General features: G+C 44.8%; 6 protein-coding genes across 6 annotated transcripts; all 6 read left to right on the forward strand.

Annotated features, from left to right (window-relative positions):
• The first annotated feature begins 42 nt into the window (after window positions 1–42).
• Window positions 43–1,626, forward strand: LOC146370352 (collagen alpha-3(VI) chain-like). Its single transcript, XM_084954785.1, has 2 exons — window positions 43–755; window positions 1,010–1,626. The coding sequence occupies exons 1-2, from the start codon at window positions 233–235 to the stop codon at window positions 1,624–1,626; spliced, it is 1,140 nt and encodes a 379-aa protein (XP_084810911.1). The 5' UTR covers window positions 43–232.
• A 268-nt stretch (window positions 1,627–1,894) lies between these two features.
• Window positions 1,895–3,294, forward strand: LOC146370353 (collagen alpha-3(VI) chain-like). Its single transcript, XM_084954788.1, has 2 exons — window positions 1,895–2,423; window positions 2,678–3,294. Exons 1-2 carry the CDS (start codon window positions 1,901–1,903, stop codon window positions 3,292–3,294), a joined length of 1,140 nt encoding a protein of 379 aa, XP_084810914.1. The 5' UTR covers window positions 1,895–1,900.
• A 262-nt stretch (window positions 3,295–3,556) lies between these two features.
• LOC146370354 (collagen alpha-3(VI) chain-like) lies at window positions 3,557–4,971 on the forward strand. Its single transcript, XM_084954793.1, has 2 exons — window positions 3,557–4,090; window positions 4,345–4,971. The coding sequence occupies exons 1-2, from the start codon at window positions 3,568–3,570 to the stop codon at window positions 4,959–4,961; spliced, it is 1,140 nt and encodes a 379-aa protein (XP_084810919.1). The 5' UTR covers window positions 3,557–3,567; the 3' UTR covers window positions 4,962–4,971.
• A 252-nt stretch (window positions 4,972–5,223) lies between these two features.
• LOC146370355 (collagen alpha-3(VI) chain-like) lies at window positions 5,224–6,734 on the forward strand. The gene is made up of 2 exons (XM_084954792.1): window positions 5,224–5,757; window positions 6,012–6,734. Exons 1-2 carry the CDS (start codon window positions 5,235–5,237, stop codon window positions 6,626–6,628), a joined length of 1,140 nt encoding a protein of 379 aa, XP_084810918.1. The 5' UTR covers window positions 5,224–5,234; the 3' UTR covers window positions 6,629–6,734.
• Window positions 6,735–6,754: 20 nt separating this feature from the next.
• On the forward strand, window positions 6,755–10,138 carry LOC146370356 (collagen alpha-3(VI) chain-like). Its single transcript, XM_084954778.1, has 4 exons — window positions 6,755–7,423; window positions 7,649–8,248; window positions 8,474–9,073; window positions 9,337–10,138. Exons 1-4 carry the CDS (start codon window positions 6,901–6,903, stop codon window positions 9,975–9,977), a joined length of 2,364 nt encoding a protein of 787 aa, XP_084810904.1. The 5' UTR covers window positions 6,755–6,900; the 3' UTR covers window positions 9,978–10,138.
• Window positions 10,139–11,795: 1,657 nt separating this feature from the next.
• On the forward strand, window positions 11,796–13,350 carry LOC146370357 (collagen alpha-3(VI) chain-like). The gene is made up of 2 exons (XM_084954779.1): window positions 11,796–12,477; window positions 12,704–13,350. Exons 1-2 carry the CDS (start codon window positions 11,955–11,957, stop codon window positions 13,342–13,344), a joined length of 1,164 nt encoding a protein of 387 aa, XP_084810905.1. The 5' UTR covers window positions 11,796–11,954; the 3' UTR covers window positions 13,345–13,350.
• The last annotated feature ends 227 nt before the right edge of the window (window positions 13,351–13,577 follow it).

Below are 13,577 nucleotides of genomic sequence, written 5' to 3' on the forward strand. Positions count from 1 at the left end.
TTTTTTTGTTCTGTTTTCGTTTTTTTTTTTTTTTTTTTTTTTTTTATAAAATAGTTGTGGTTGTAAAGAAAGAGTTTAATTTTACCATGGTGCTTTTTAGCTGCAAAATATTTGATTGACCAAGTTAAACATATGGTAAATCTCATGTCTCTTAGTGGTCAGACAGCCAGCAGGAAGGGATGTGGTGTTTTTGCTGGATGGATCTGATGCTACTAGAAGTGGATTCCCAGCTATGAGAGACTTTGTCCAAAAACAAGTAGACACACTCAGTGTGGATGATGGCAAAGACCGTGTGTCGGTTGTTCAGTACAGCAGCGATCCAGCCGTCCAGTTCTATCTGAACACTTACACCACAAAAAGAGAGGTCCTTGACAGTGTCAGAGGTTTGAGGCACAAAGGCGGACGACCCCTCAACACTGGAGCAGCTCTCCGGCACTTGAGGGATAACGTCTTCACGGCCTCTGCCGGAAGCAGGCGGCCATCAGGAGTTCCGCAGGTCCTAATATTGATCACTGGTGGAAGATCATTTGACAGTATTGATGAACCAGCCTCTGCTCTCAAACAGCTGGGTGTCTTGACCATTGCAATTGGAACCCGAGGCTCTGACCCCAGAGAACTTCAGACCATAACTGGCGAGCCCAGTTATGCTCTATCTGTGTCTGAACTTACTGACCTACCCAAAGTGCAACAGCAACTTGAGTCCTCTGTGGAAGCTGCAGTTTTTGAAGTCACCCCAGAATTACCAACCGTAATTGGTACGTTGTCAGACACATCCTATTGCTGGCTCCAAAAGTTACTAATTTCAGCTACAGTGAGGAAAAGCAAATAAATGAATGTGATGTGTGTATAGGTTTTTTGTGCATTTCAAACCAGTTGGTAGCATGCTGTGCTCTTTCTAAAACAGAAGTAGGCCAGGCTAGTGTTGTTAAAATATTAGTGTGCCAGTGAAAGATAATCTCACAAGCTTTGTGAAAGGTTTTCATTTTTTTGTCCTACTGTCTTTTCTCAGCTTCACATGACAGAAAAGATATTGTATTCCTTCTGGATGGTTCTGATGGCACAAGGAATGGCTTTCCTGCCATGCGTGATTTTGTAGAGAGAGTGGTGGAGAAAATCAATGTGGGAGAAAACAAAGACCATGTCTCTGTGGTCCAGTACAGCAGAGAACCAGAGGTCCATTTCTATCTGAACACATATACCACAAGGGAGGATGTGGTGGACTCGGTCAGAGGGCTTAGACACAGAGGAGGAAGACCCCTAAACACTGGGGCAGCTCTCCAATACGTCAGAGACAACGTCTTTACAAACTCCTCTGGAAGTAGACGCCTGCAGGGTGTCCCACAGATATTGATCTTACTAACTGGGGGAAGGTCTTTTGACAATGTAGATAGCCCAGCGTCAGCTCTCAAACAGCAGGGCATTTATGTGATTGGCATTGGAACTAGGACCTCAGATGCTAGAGAGCTGCAGAAAATATCATATGAGCCCAGTTATGCTCTGTCAGTGTCCGAGTTCACTGACCTTCCCAGTGTCCAAGAACAGCTCTCTTCTGTAATGAGCAAAGTGATAGTGAGGGCCACGCCCATGACACCAACAGTGACCGGTAAGAACGTGACTCCTTTGTAATCTCCAGTATCATGGTAGGAAACAGTGTGAAAAGAAACCAAATGTGATTTGCTGTGTTCAGTTAGCCAGTGGATTGTTTTTTTTTTTACAAAATAGTTGTTCTTGCGAAGAAAGAGTTCAATTTCAAGATGTTTCTCTTTAGCTGCAAAATATTTGATTGAGCAAGTTAAACATATGGTAAATCTCATGTCTCTTAGTGGTCAGACAGCCAGCAGGAAGGGATGTGGTGTTTTTGCTGGATGGATCTGATGCTACTAGAAGTGGATTCCCAGCTATGAGAGACTTTGTCCAAAAACAAGTAGACACACTCAGTGTGGATGATGGCAAAGACCGTGTGTCGGTTGTTCAGTACAGCAGCGATCCAGCCGTCCAGTTCTATCTGAACACTTACACCACAAAAAGAGAGGTCCTTGACAGTGTCAGAGGTTTGAGGCACAAAGGCGGACGACCCCTCAACACTGGAGCAGCTCTCCGGCACTTGAGGGATAACGTCTTCACGGCCTCTGCCGGAAGCAGGCGGCCATCAGGAGTTCCGCAGGTCCTAATATTGATCACTGGTGGAAGATCATTTGACAGTATTGATGAACCAGCCTCTGCTCTCAAACAGCTGGGTGTCTTGACCATTGCAATTGGAACCCGAGGCTCTGACCCCAGAGAACTTCAGACCATAACTGGCGAGCACAGTTATGCTCTATCTGTGTCTGAACTTACTGACCTACCCAAAGTGCAACAGCAACTTGAGTCCTCTGTGGAAGCTGCAGTTTTTGAAGTCACCCCAGAATTACCAACCGTAATTGGTACGTTGTCAGACACATCCTATTGCTGGCTCCAAAAGTTACTAATTTCAGCTACAGTGAGGAAAAGCAAATAAATGAATGTGATGTGTGTATAGGTTTTTTGTGCATTTCAAACCAGTTGGTAGCATGCTGTGGTCTTTCTAAAACAGAAGTAGGCCAGGCTAGTGTTGTTAAAATATTAGTGTGCCAGTGAAAGATAATCTCACAAGCTTTGTGAAAGGTTTTCATTTTTTTGTCCTACTGTCTTTTCTCAGCTTCACATGACAGAAAAGACATTGTATTCCTTCTGGATGGTTCTGATGGCACAAGGAATGGCTTTCCTGCCATGCGTGATTTTGTAGAGAGAGTGGTGGAGAAAATCAATGTGGGAGAAAACAAAGACCATGTCTCTGTGGTCCAGTACAGCAGAGAACCAGAGGTCCATTTCTATCTGAACACATATACCACAAGGGAGGATGTGGTGGACTCGGTCAGAGGGCTTAGACACAGAGGAGGAAGACCCCTAAACACTGGGGCAGCTCTCCAATACGTCAGAGACAACGTCTTTACAAACTCCTCTGGAAGTAGACGCCTGCAGGGTGTCCCACAGATATTGATCTTACTAACTGGGGGAAGGTCTTTTGACAATGTAGATAGCCCAGCCTCAGCTCTCAAACAGCAGGGCATTTATGTGATTGGCATTGGAACTAGGACCTCAGATGCTAGAGAGCTGCAGAAAATATCATATGAGCCCAGTTATGCTCTGTCAGTGTCCGAGTTCACTGACCTTCCCAGTGTCCAAGAACAGCTCTCTTCTGTAATGAGCAAAGTGATAGTGAGGGCCACGCCCATGACACCAACAGTGACCGGTAAGAACGTGACTCCTTTGTAATCTCCAGTATCATGGTAGGAAACAGTGTGAAAAGAAACCAAATGTGATTTGCTGTGTTCAGTTAGCCAGTGGATTGTTTTTTTTTTACAAAATAGTTGTTCTTGCGAAGAAAGAGTTCAATTTCAAGATGTTTCTCTTTAGCTGCAAAATATTTGATTGACCAAGTTAAACATATGGTAAATCTCATGTCTCTTAGTGGTCAGACAGCCAGCAGGAAGGGATGTGGTGTTTTTGCTGGATGGATCTGATGCTACTAGAAGTGGATTCCCAGCTATGAGAGACTTTGTCCAAAAACAAGTAGACACACTCAGTGTGGATGATGGCAAAGACCGTGTGTCGGTTGTTCAGTACAGCAGCGATCCAGCCGTCCAGTTCTATCTGAACACTTACACCACAAAAAGAGAGGTCCTTGACAGTGTCAGAGGTTTGAGGCACAAAGGCGGACGACCCCTCAACACTGGAGCAGCTCTCCGGCACTTGAGGGATAACGTCTTCACGGCCTCTGCCGGAAGCAGGCGGCCATCAGGAGTTCCGCAGGTCCTAATATTGATCACTGGTGGAAGATCATTTGACAGTATTGATGAACCAGCCTCTGCTCTCAAACAGCTGGGTGTCTTGACCATTGCAATTGGAACCCGAGGCTCTGACCCCAGAGAACTTCAGACCATAACTGGCGAGCCCAGTTATGCTCTATCTGTGTCTGAACTTACTGACCTACCCAAAGTGCAACAGCAACTTGAGTCCTCTGTGGAAGCTGCAGTTTTTGAAGTCACCCCAGAATTACCAACCGTAATTGGTACGTTGTCAGACACATCCTATTGCTGGCTCCAAAAGTTACTAATTTCAGCTACAGTGAGGAAAAGCAAATAAATGAATGTGATGTGTGTATAGGTTTTTTGTGCATTTCAAACCAGTTGGTAGCATGCTGTGGTCTTTCTAAAACAGAAGTAGGCCAGGCTAGTGTTGTTAAAATATTAGTGTGCCAGTGAAAGATAATCTCACAAGCTTTGTGAAAGGTTTTAATTTTTTTGTCCTACTGTCTTTTCTCAGCTTCACATGACAGAAAAGACATTGTATTCCTTCTGGATGGTTCTGATGGCACAAGGAATGGCTTTCCTGCCATGCGTGATTTTGTAGAGAGAGTGGTGGAGAAAATCAATGTGGGAGAAAACAAAGACCATGTCTCTGTGGTCCAGTACAGCAGAGAACCAGAGGTCCATTTCTATCTGAACACATATACCACAAGGGAGGATGTGGTGGACTCGGTCAGAGGGCTTAGACACAGAGGAGGAAGACCCCTAAACACTGGGGCAGCTCTCCAATACGTCAGAGACAACGTCTTTACAAACTCCTCTGGAAGTAGACGCCTGCAGGGTGTCCCACAGATATTGATCTTACTAACTGGGGGAAGGTCTTTTGACAATGTAGATAGCCCAGCCTCAGCTCTCAAACAGCAGGGCATTTATGTGATTGGCATTGGAACCAGGACCTCAGATGCTAGAGAGCTGCAGAAAATATCATATGAGCCCAGTTATGCTCTGTCAGTGTCCGAGTTCACTGACCTTCCCAGTGTCCAAGAACAGCTCTCTTCTGTAATGAGCAAAGTGATAGTGAGGGCCACGCCCATGACACCAACAGTGACCGGTAAGAACGTGACTCCTTTGTAATCTCCAGTATCATGGTAGGAAACCGTGTGAAAAGAAACCAAATGTGATTTGCTGTGTTCAGTTAGCCAGTGGATTGTTTTTTTTTTACAAAATAGTTGTTCTTGCGAAGAAAGAGTTCAATTTCAAGATGTTTCTCTTTAGCTGCAAAATATTTGATTGACCAAGTTAAACATATGGTAAATCTCATGTCTCTTAGTGGTCAGACAGCCAGCAGGAAGGGATGTGGTGTTTTTGCTGGATGGATCTGATGCTACTAGAAGTGGATTCCCAGCTATGAGAGACTTTGTCCAAAAACAAGTAGACACACTCAGTGTGGATGATGGCAAAGACCGTGTGTCGGTTGTTCAGTACAGCAGCGATCCAGCCGTCCAGTTCTATCTGAACACTTACACCACAAAAAGAGAGGTCCTTGACAGTGTCAGAGGTTTGAGGCACAAAGGCGGACGACCCCTCAACACTGGAGCAGCTCTCCGGCACTTGAGGGATAACGTCTTCACGGCCTCTGCCGGAAGCAGGCGGCCAGCAGGAGTTCCGCAGGTCCTAATATTGATCACTGGTGGAAGATCATTTGACAGTATTGATGAACCAGCCTCTGCTCTCAAACAGCTGGGTGTCTTGACCATTGCAATTGGAACCCGAGGCTCTGACCCCAGAGAACTTCAGACCATAACTGGCGAGCCCAGTTATGCTCTATCTGTGTCTGAACTTACTGACCTACCCAAAGTGCAACAGCAACTTGAGTCCTCTGTGGAAGCTGCAGTTTTTGAAGTCACCCCGGAATTACCAACCGTAATTGGTACGTTGTCAGACACATCCTATTGCTGGCTCCAAAAGTTACTAATTTCAGCTACAGTGAGGAAAAGCAAATAAATGAATGTGATGTGTGTACAGGTTTTTTGTGCATTTCAAATCAGTTGGTAGCATGCTGTGCTCTTTCTAAAACAGAAGTAGGCCAGGCTAGTGTTGTTAAAATATTAGTGTGCCAGTTAAAGATAATCTCACAAGCTTTGTGAAAGGTTTTCATTTTTTTGTCCTACTGTCTTTTCTCAGCTTCACGTGACAGAAAAGATATTGTATTCCTTCTGGATGGTTCTGATGGCACAAGGAATGGCTTTCCTGCCATGCGTGATTTTGTAGAGAGAGTGGTGGAGAAAATCAATGTGGGAGAAAACAAAGACCATGTCTCTGTGGTCCAGTACAGCAGAGAACCAGAGGTCCATTTCTATCTGAACACATATACCACAAGGGAGGATGTGGTGGACTCGGTCAGAGGGCTTAGACACAGAGGAGGAAGACCCCTAAACACTGGGGCAGCTCTCCAATACGTCAGAGACAACGTCTTTACGAACTCCTCTGGAAGTAGACGCCTGCAGGGTGTCCCACAGATATTGATCTTACTAACTGGGGGAAGGTCTTTTGACAATGTAGATAGCCCAGCCTCAGCTCTCAAACAGCAGGGCATTTATGTGATTGGCATTGGAACTAGGACCTCAGATGCTAGAGAGCTGCAGAAAATATCATATGAGCCCAGTTATGCTCTGTCATTGTCCGAGTTCACTGACCTTCCCAGTGTCCAAGAACAGCTCTCTTCTGTAATGAGCAGAGTGATAGTGAGGGCCACGCCCATGATACCAACAGTGACCGGTAAGAATGTGACTCCTTTGTAATCTCCAGTATCATGGTAGGAAACAGTGTGAAAAGAAACCAAATGTGATTTGCTGTGTTCAGTTAGCCAGTGGATTGTTTTTTTTTACAAAATAGTTGTTCTTGCGAAGAAAGAGTTCAATTTAAAGATGTTTCTCTTTAGCTGCAAAATATTTGATTGACCAAGTTAAACATATGGTAAATCTCATGTCTCTTAGTGGTCAGACAGCCAGCAGGAAGGGATGTGGTGTTTTTGCTGGATGGATCTGATGCTACTAGAAGTGGATTCCCAGCTATGAGAGACTTTGTCCAAAAACAAGTAGACACACTCAGTGTGGATGATGGCAAAGACCGTGTGTCGGTTGTTCAGTACAGCAGCGATCCAGCCGTCCAGTTCTATCTGAACACTTACACCACAAAAAGAGAGGTCCTTGACAGTGTCAGAGGTTTGAGGCACAAAGGCGGACGACCCCTCAACACTGGAGCAGCTCTCCGGTACTTGAGGGATAACGTCTTCACGGCCTCTGCCGGAAGCAGGCGGCCATCAGGAGTTCCGCAGGTCCTAATATTGATCACTGGTGGAAGATCATTTGACAGTATTGATGAACCAGCCTCTGCTCTCAAACAGCTGGGTGTCTTGACCATTGCAATTGGAACCCGAGGCTCTGACCCCAGAGAACTTCAGACCATAACTGGCGAGCCCAGTTATGCTCTATCTGTGTCTGAGTTCACTGACCTTCCCAATGTTCAAGAACAGCTCTCTTCTGTAATGAGCACAGTGTCAATGAGGGTCACACCTTTGACCCCAACAGTGACTGGTAAGAACATGACCCATCTTCAAAGTCCAGTATCATTGTAGGAAACAGTGTGAAAAGAAATAATTTGGTTTTGCTGTGTTTAATAAACCAGTGGATTGTTTTTTGTTTTTTTGTCATAAAATAGTTGTGGTTGTAAAGAAAGAGTTCAATTTTACCATGGTGCTTTTTATCTGCAAAATATTTGATTGACCAAGTTAAACATATGGTAAATCTCATGTCTCTTAGTGGTCAGACAGCCAGCAGGAAGGGATGTAGTGTTTTTGCTGGATGGATCTGATGCTACTAGAAGTGGATTCCCAGCTATGAGAGACTTTGTCCAAAAACAAGTAGACACACTCAGTGTGGATGATGGCAAAGACCGTGTGTCGGTTGTTCAGTACAGCAGCGATCCAGCCGTCCAGTTCTATCTGAACACTTACACCACAAAAAGAGAGGTCCTTGACAGTGTCAGAGGTTTGAGGCACAAAGGCGGACGACCCCTCAACACTGGAGCAGCTCTCCGGTACTTGAGGGATAACGTCTTCACGGCCTCTGCCGGAAGCAGGCGGCCATCAGGAGTTCCGAAGGTCCTAATATTGATCACTGGTGGAAGATCATTTGACAGTATTGATGAACCAGCCTCTGCTCTCAAACAGCTGGGTGTCTTGACCATTGCAATTGGAACCCGAGGCTCTGACCCCAGAGAACTTCAGACCATAACTGGCGAGCCCAGTTATGCTCTATCTGTGTCTGAGTTCACTGACCTTCCCAATGTTCAAGAACAGCTCTCTTCTGTAATGAGCACAGTGTCAATGAGGGTCACACCTTTGACCCCAACAGTGACTGGTAAGAACATGACCCATCTTCAAAGTCCAGTATCATTGTAGGAAACAGTGTGAAAAGAAATAATTTGGTTTTGCTGTGTTTAATAAACCAGTGGATTGTTTTTTGTTTTTTTGTCATAAAATAGTTGTGGTTGTAAAGAAAGAGTTCAATTTTACCATGGTGCTTTTTATCTGCAAAATATTTGATTGACCAAGTTAAACATATGGTAAATCTCATGTCTCTTAGTGGTCAGACAGCCAGCAGGAAGGGATGTAGTGTTTTTGCTGGATGGATCTGATGCTACTAGAAGTGGATTCCCAGCTATGAGAGACTTTGTCCAAAAACAAGTAGACACACTCAGTGTGGATGATGGCAAAGACCGTGTGTCGGTTGTTCAGTACAGCAGCAATCCAGCCGTCCAGTTCTATCTGAACACTTACACCACAAAAAGAGAGGTCCTTGACAGTGTCAGAGGTTTGAGGCACAAAGGCGGACGACCCCTCAACACTGGAGCAGCTCTCCGGTACTTGAGGGATAACGTCTTCACGGCCTCTGCCGGAAGCAGGCGGCCCTCAGGAGTTCCGCAGGTCCTAATATTGATCACTGGTGGAAGATCATTTGACAGTATTGATGAACCAGCCTCTGCTCTCAAACAGCTGGGTGTCTTGACCATTGCAATTGGAACCCGAGGCTCTGACCCCAGAGAACTTCAGACCATAACTGGCGAGCCCAGTCATGCTGTATCTGTGTCTGAGTTCACTGACCTTCCCAATGTTCAAGAACAGCTCTCTTCTGTAATGAGCACAGTGTCAATGAGGGTCACACCTTTGACCCCAACAGTGACTGGTAAGAACATGACCAATCTTCAAAGTCCAGTATCATTGTAGGAAACAGTGTGAAAAGAAATAATTTGGTTTTGCTGTGTTAAATCAACCAGTGGATTGTTTTTTCTTTTTTTTTTGTTCTTTTTTCGTTTTTTTTTTTTTTGTTTTTTTTTTCACATAATAGTTGTGGTTGTAAAGAAAGAGTTTAATTTTACCATGGTGCTTTTTAGCTGCAAAATATTTGATTGACCAAGTTAAACATATGGTAAATCTCATGTCTCTTAGTGGTCAGACAGCCAGCAGGAAGGGATGTGGTGTTTTTGCTGGATGGATCTGATGCTACTAGAAGTGGATTCCCAGCTATGAGAGACTTTGTCCAAAAACAAGTAGACACACTCAGTGTGGATGATGGCAAAGACCGTGTGTCGGTTGTTCAGTACAGCAGCGATCCAGCCGTCCAGTTCTATCTGAACACTTACACCACAAAAAGAGAGGTCCTTGAAAGTGTCAGAGGTTTGAGGCACAAAGGCGGACGACCCCTCAACACTGGAGCAGCTCTCCGGTACTTGAGGGATAACGTCTTCACGGCCTCTGCCGGAAGCAGGCGGCCATCAGGAGTTCCGCAGGTCCTAATATTGATCACTGGTGGAAGATCATTTGACAGTATTGATGAACCAGCCTCTGCTCTCAAACAGCTGGGTGTCTTGACCATTGCAATTGGAACCCGAGGCTCTGACCCCAGAGAACTTCAGACCATAACTGGCGAGCCCAGTTATGCTCTATCTGTGTCTGAGTTCACTGACCTTCCCAATGTTCAAGAACAGCTCTCTTCTGTAATGAGCACAGTGTCAATGAGGGTCACACCTTTGACCCCAACAGTGACTGGTAAGAACATGACCCATCTTCAAAGTCCAGTATCATTGTAGGAAACAGTGTGAAAAGAAATAATTTGGTTTTGCTGTGTTTAATAAACCAGTGGATTGTTTTTTGTTTTTTTGTCATAAAATAGTTGTGGTTGTAAAGAAAGAGTTCAATTTTACCATGGTGCTTTTTATCTGCAAAATATTTGATTGACCAAGTTAAACATATGGTAAATCTCATGTCTCTTAGTGGTCAGACAGCCAGCAGGAAGGGATGTAGTGTTTTTGCTGGATGGATCTGATGCTACTAGAAGTGGATTCCCAGCTATGAGAGACTTTGTCCAAAAACAAGTAGACACACTCAGTGTGGATGATGGCAAAGACCGTGTGTCGGTTGTTCAGTACAGCAGCAATCCAGCCGTCCAGTTCTATCTGAACACTTACACCACAAAAAGAGAGGTCCTTGACAGTGTCAGAGGTTTGAGGCACAAAGGCGGACGACCCCTCAACACTGGAGCAGCTCTCCGGTACTTGAGGGATAACGTCTTCACGGCCTCTGCCGGAAGCAGGCGGCCCTCAGGAGTTCCGCAGGTCCTAATATTGATCACTGGTGGAAGATCATTTGACAGTATTGATGAACCAGCCTCTGCTCTCAAACAGCTGGGTGTCTTGACCATTGCAATTGGAACCCGAGGCTCTGACCCCAGAGAACTTCAGACCATAACTGGCGAGCCCAGTCATGCTGTATCTGTGTCTGAGTTCACTGACCTTCCCAATGTTCAAGAACAGCTCTCTTCTGTAATGAGCACAGTGTCAATGAGGGTCACACCTTTGACCCCAACAGTGACTGGTAAGAACATGACCAATCTTCAAAGTCCAGTATCATTGTAGGAAACAGTGTGAAAAGAAATAATTTGGTTTTGCTGTGTTTAATCAACCAGTGGATTGTTTTTTCTTTTTTTTTTGTTCTTTTTTCGTTTTTTTTTTTTGTTTTTTTTTTCACATAATAGTTGTGGTTGTAAAGAAAGAGTTTAATTTTACCATGGTGCTTTTTAGCTGCAAAATATTTGATTGACCAAGTTAAACATATGGTAAATCTCATGTCTCTTAGTGGTCAGACAGCCAGCAGGAAGGGATGTGGTGTTTTTGCTGGATGGATCTGATGCTACTAGAAGTGGATTCCCAGCTATGAGAGACTTTGTCCAAAAACAAGTAGACACACTCAGTGTGGATGATGGCAAAGACCGTGTGTCGGTTGTTCAGTACAGCAGCGATCCAGCCGTCCAGTTCTATCTGAACACTTACACCACAAAAAGAGAGGTCCTTGACAGTGTCAGAGGTTTGAGGCACAAAGGCGGACGACCCCTCAACACTGGAGCAGCTCTCCGGTACTTGAGGGATAACGTCTTCACGGCCTCTGCCGGAAGCAGGCGGCCATCAGGAGTTCCGCAGGTCCTAATATTGATCACTGGTGGAAGATCATTTGACAGTATTGATGAACCAGCCTCTGCTCTCAAACAGCTGGGTGTCTTGACCATTGCAATTGGAACCCGAGGCTCTGACCCCAGAGAACTTCAGACCATAACTGGCGAGCCCAGTCATGCTGTATCTGTGTCTGAATTCAGTGACCTTCCCAATGTTCAAGAACAGCTCTCTTCTGTAATGAGCACAGTGCCAATGAGGGTCACACCTTTGAGCCCAACAGTGACTGGTAAGAACATGACCCATCTTCAAAGTCCAGTATCATTGTAGGAAACAGTGTGAAAAGAAATCATTTGGTTCTGCTGTGTTTAATCAGCCAGTGGATTGTTTTTTCTTTTTTTTTGTTCTGTTTTCGTCTTTTTCGTTTTTTTTTTATAAAATAGTTGTGGTTGTAAAGAAAGTGTTTAATTTTACCATGGTGCTTTTTAGCTGCAAAATATTTGATTGAGCAAGTTAAACATATGGTAAATCTCATGTCTCTTAGTGGTCAGACAGCCAGCAGGAAGGGATGTGGTGTTTTTGCTGGATGGATCTGATGCTACTAGAAGTGGATTCCCAGCTATGAGAGACTTTGTCCAAAAACAAGTAGACACACTCAGTGTGGATGATGGCAAAGACCGTGTGTCGGTTGTTCAGTACAGCAGCGATCCAGCCGTCCAGTTCTATCTGAACACTTACACCACAAAAAGAGAGGTCCTTGACAGTGTCAGAGGTTTGAGGCACAAAGGCGGACGACCCCTCAACACTGGAGCAGCTCTCCGGTACTTGAGGGATAACGTCTTCACGGCCTCTGCCGGAAGCAGGCGGCCCTCAGGAGTTCCGCAGGTCCTAATATTGATCACTGGTGGAAGATCATTTGACAGTATTGATGAACCAGCCTCTGCTCTCAAACAGCTGGGTGTCTTGACCATTGCAATTGGAACCCGAGGCTCTGACCCCAGAGAACTTCAGACCATAACTGGCGAGCCCAGTTATGCTCTATCTGTGTCTGAGTTCACTGACCTTCCCAATGTTCAAGAACAGCTCTCTTCTGTAATGAGCACAGTGTCAATGAGGGTCACACCTTTGACCCCAACAGTGACTGGTAAGAACATGACCCATCTTCAAAGTCCAGTATCATTGTAGAAAACAGTGTGAAAAGAAATAATTTGGTTTTGCTGTGTTTAATCAACCAGTGGATTGTTTTTTGTTTTTTTTGTCATAAAATAGTTGTGGTTGTAAAGAAAGAGTTCAATTTTACCATGGTGGTTTTTGGCTTCAAAATATTTGATTGAGGAAGTTAAACATATGGTAAATCTCATGTCTCTTAGTGGTCAGACAGCCAGCAGGAAGGGATGTGGTGTTTTTGCTGGATGGATCTGATGCTACTAGAAGTGGATTCCCAGCTATGAGAGACTTTGTCCAAAAACAAGTAGACACACTCAGTGTGGATGATGGCAAAGACCGTGTGTCGGTTGTTCAGTACAGCAGCAATCCAGCCGTCCAGTTCTATCTGAACACTTACACCACAAAAAGAGAGGTCCTTGACAGTGTCAGAGGTTTGAGGCACAAAGGCGGACGACCCCTCAACACTGGAGCAGCTCTCCGGTACTTGAGGGATAACGTCTTCACGGCCTCTGCCGGAAGCAGGCGGCCATCAGGAGTTCCGCAGGTCCTAATATTGATCACTGGTGGAAGATCATTTGACAGTATTGATGAACCAGCCTCTGCTCTCAAACAGCTGGGTGTCTTGACCATTGCAATTGGAACCCGAGGCTCTGACCCCAGAGAACTTCAGACCATAACTGGCGAGCCCAGTTATGCTCTATCTGTGTCTGAGTTCACTGACCTTCCCAATGTTCAAGAACAGCTCTCTTCTGTAATGAGCACAGTGTCAATGAGGGTCACACCTTTGACCCCAACAGTGACTGGTAAGAACATGACCCATCTTCAAAGTCCAGTATCATTGTAGAAAACAGTGTGAAAAGAAATAATTTGGTTTTGCTGTGTTTAATCAACCAGTGGATTGTTTTTTGTTTTTTTGTCATAAAATAGTTGTGGTTGTAAAGAAAGAGTTCAATTTTACCATGGTGCTTTTTAGCTGCAAAATATTTGATTGACCAAGTTAAACATATGGTAAATCTCATGTCTCTTAGTGGTCAGACAGCCAGCAGGAAGGGATGTGGTGTTTTTGCTGGATGGATC

Source organism: Perissodus microlepis, chromosome 16, assembly GCF_051167445.1.
Source record: "Perissodus microlepis isolate ML-2025 ecotype Zambia chromosome 16, ASM5116744v1, whole genome shotgun sequence".
Classification (NCBI taxonomy): domain Eukaryota; kingdom Metazoa; phylum Chordata; class Actinopteri; order Cichliformes; family Cichlidae; genus Perissodus; species Perissodus microlepis.

What these genes read in the sequence shown, in the direction of transcription:
- LOC146370354 (XM_084954793.1), top strand. Translation starts at nt 3,568, where the DNA reads ATGAGAGACTTTGTCCAAAAACAAGTAGACACACTCAGTGTGGATGAT. An exon ending in AGAATTACCAACCGTAATTG is followed by an intron (nt 4,091 to 4,344) that starts GTACGTTGTCAG and finishes GTCTTTTCTCAG; the next exon opens with CTTCACATGACAGAAAAGAC.
- LOC146370356 (XM_084954778.1), top strand. Translation starts at nt 6,901, where the DNA reads ATGAGAGACTTTGTCCAAAAACAAGTAGACACACTCAGTGTGGATGAT. An exon ending in TTTGACCCCAACAGTGACTG is followed by an intron (nt 7,424 to 7,648) that starts GTAAGAACATGA and finishes CATGTCTCTTAG; the next exon opens with TGGTCAGACAGCCAGCAGGA. An exon ending in TTTGACCCCAACAGTGACTG is followed by an intron (nt 9,074 to 9,336) that starts GTAAGAACATGA and finishes CATGTCTCTTAG; the next exon opens with TGGTCAGACAGCCAGCAGGA.
- LOC146370352 (XM_084954785.1), top strand. Translation starts at nt 233, where the DNA reads ATGAGAGACTTTGTCCAAAAACAAGTAGACACACTCAGTGTGGATGAT. An exon ending in AGAATTACCAACCGTAATTG is followed by an intron (nt 756 to 1,009) that starts GTACGTTGTCAG and finishes GTCTTTTCTCAG; the next exon opens with CTTCACATGACAGAAAAGAT.
- LOC146370355 (XM_084954792.1), top strand. Translation starts at nt 5,235, where the DNA reads ATGAGAGACTTTGTCCAAAAACAAGTAGACACACTCAGTGTGGATGAT. An exon ending in GGAATTACCAACCGTAATTG is followed by an intron (nt 5,758 to 6,011) that starts GTACGTTGTCAG and finishes GTCTTTTCTCAG; the next exon opens with CTTCACGTGACAGAAAAGAT.
- LOC146370353 (XM_084954788.1), top strand. Translation starts at nt 1,901, where the DNA reads ATGAGAGACTTTGTCCAAAAACAAGTAGACACACTCAGTGTGGATGAT. An exon ending in AGAATTACCAACCGTAATTG is followed by an intron (nt 2,424 to 2,677) that starts GTACGTTGTCAG and finishes GTCTTTTCTCAG; the next exon opens with CTTCACATGACAGAAAAGAC.
- LOC146370357 (XM_084954779.1), top strand. Translation starts at nt 11,955, where the DNA reads ATGAGAGACTTTGTCCAAAAACAAGTAGACACACTCAGTGTGGATGAT. An exon ending in TTTGACCCCAACAGTGACTG is followed by an intron (nt 12,478 to 12,703) that starts GTAAGAACATGA and finishes CATGTCTCTTAG; the next exon opens with TGGTCAGACAGCCAGCAGGA.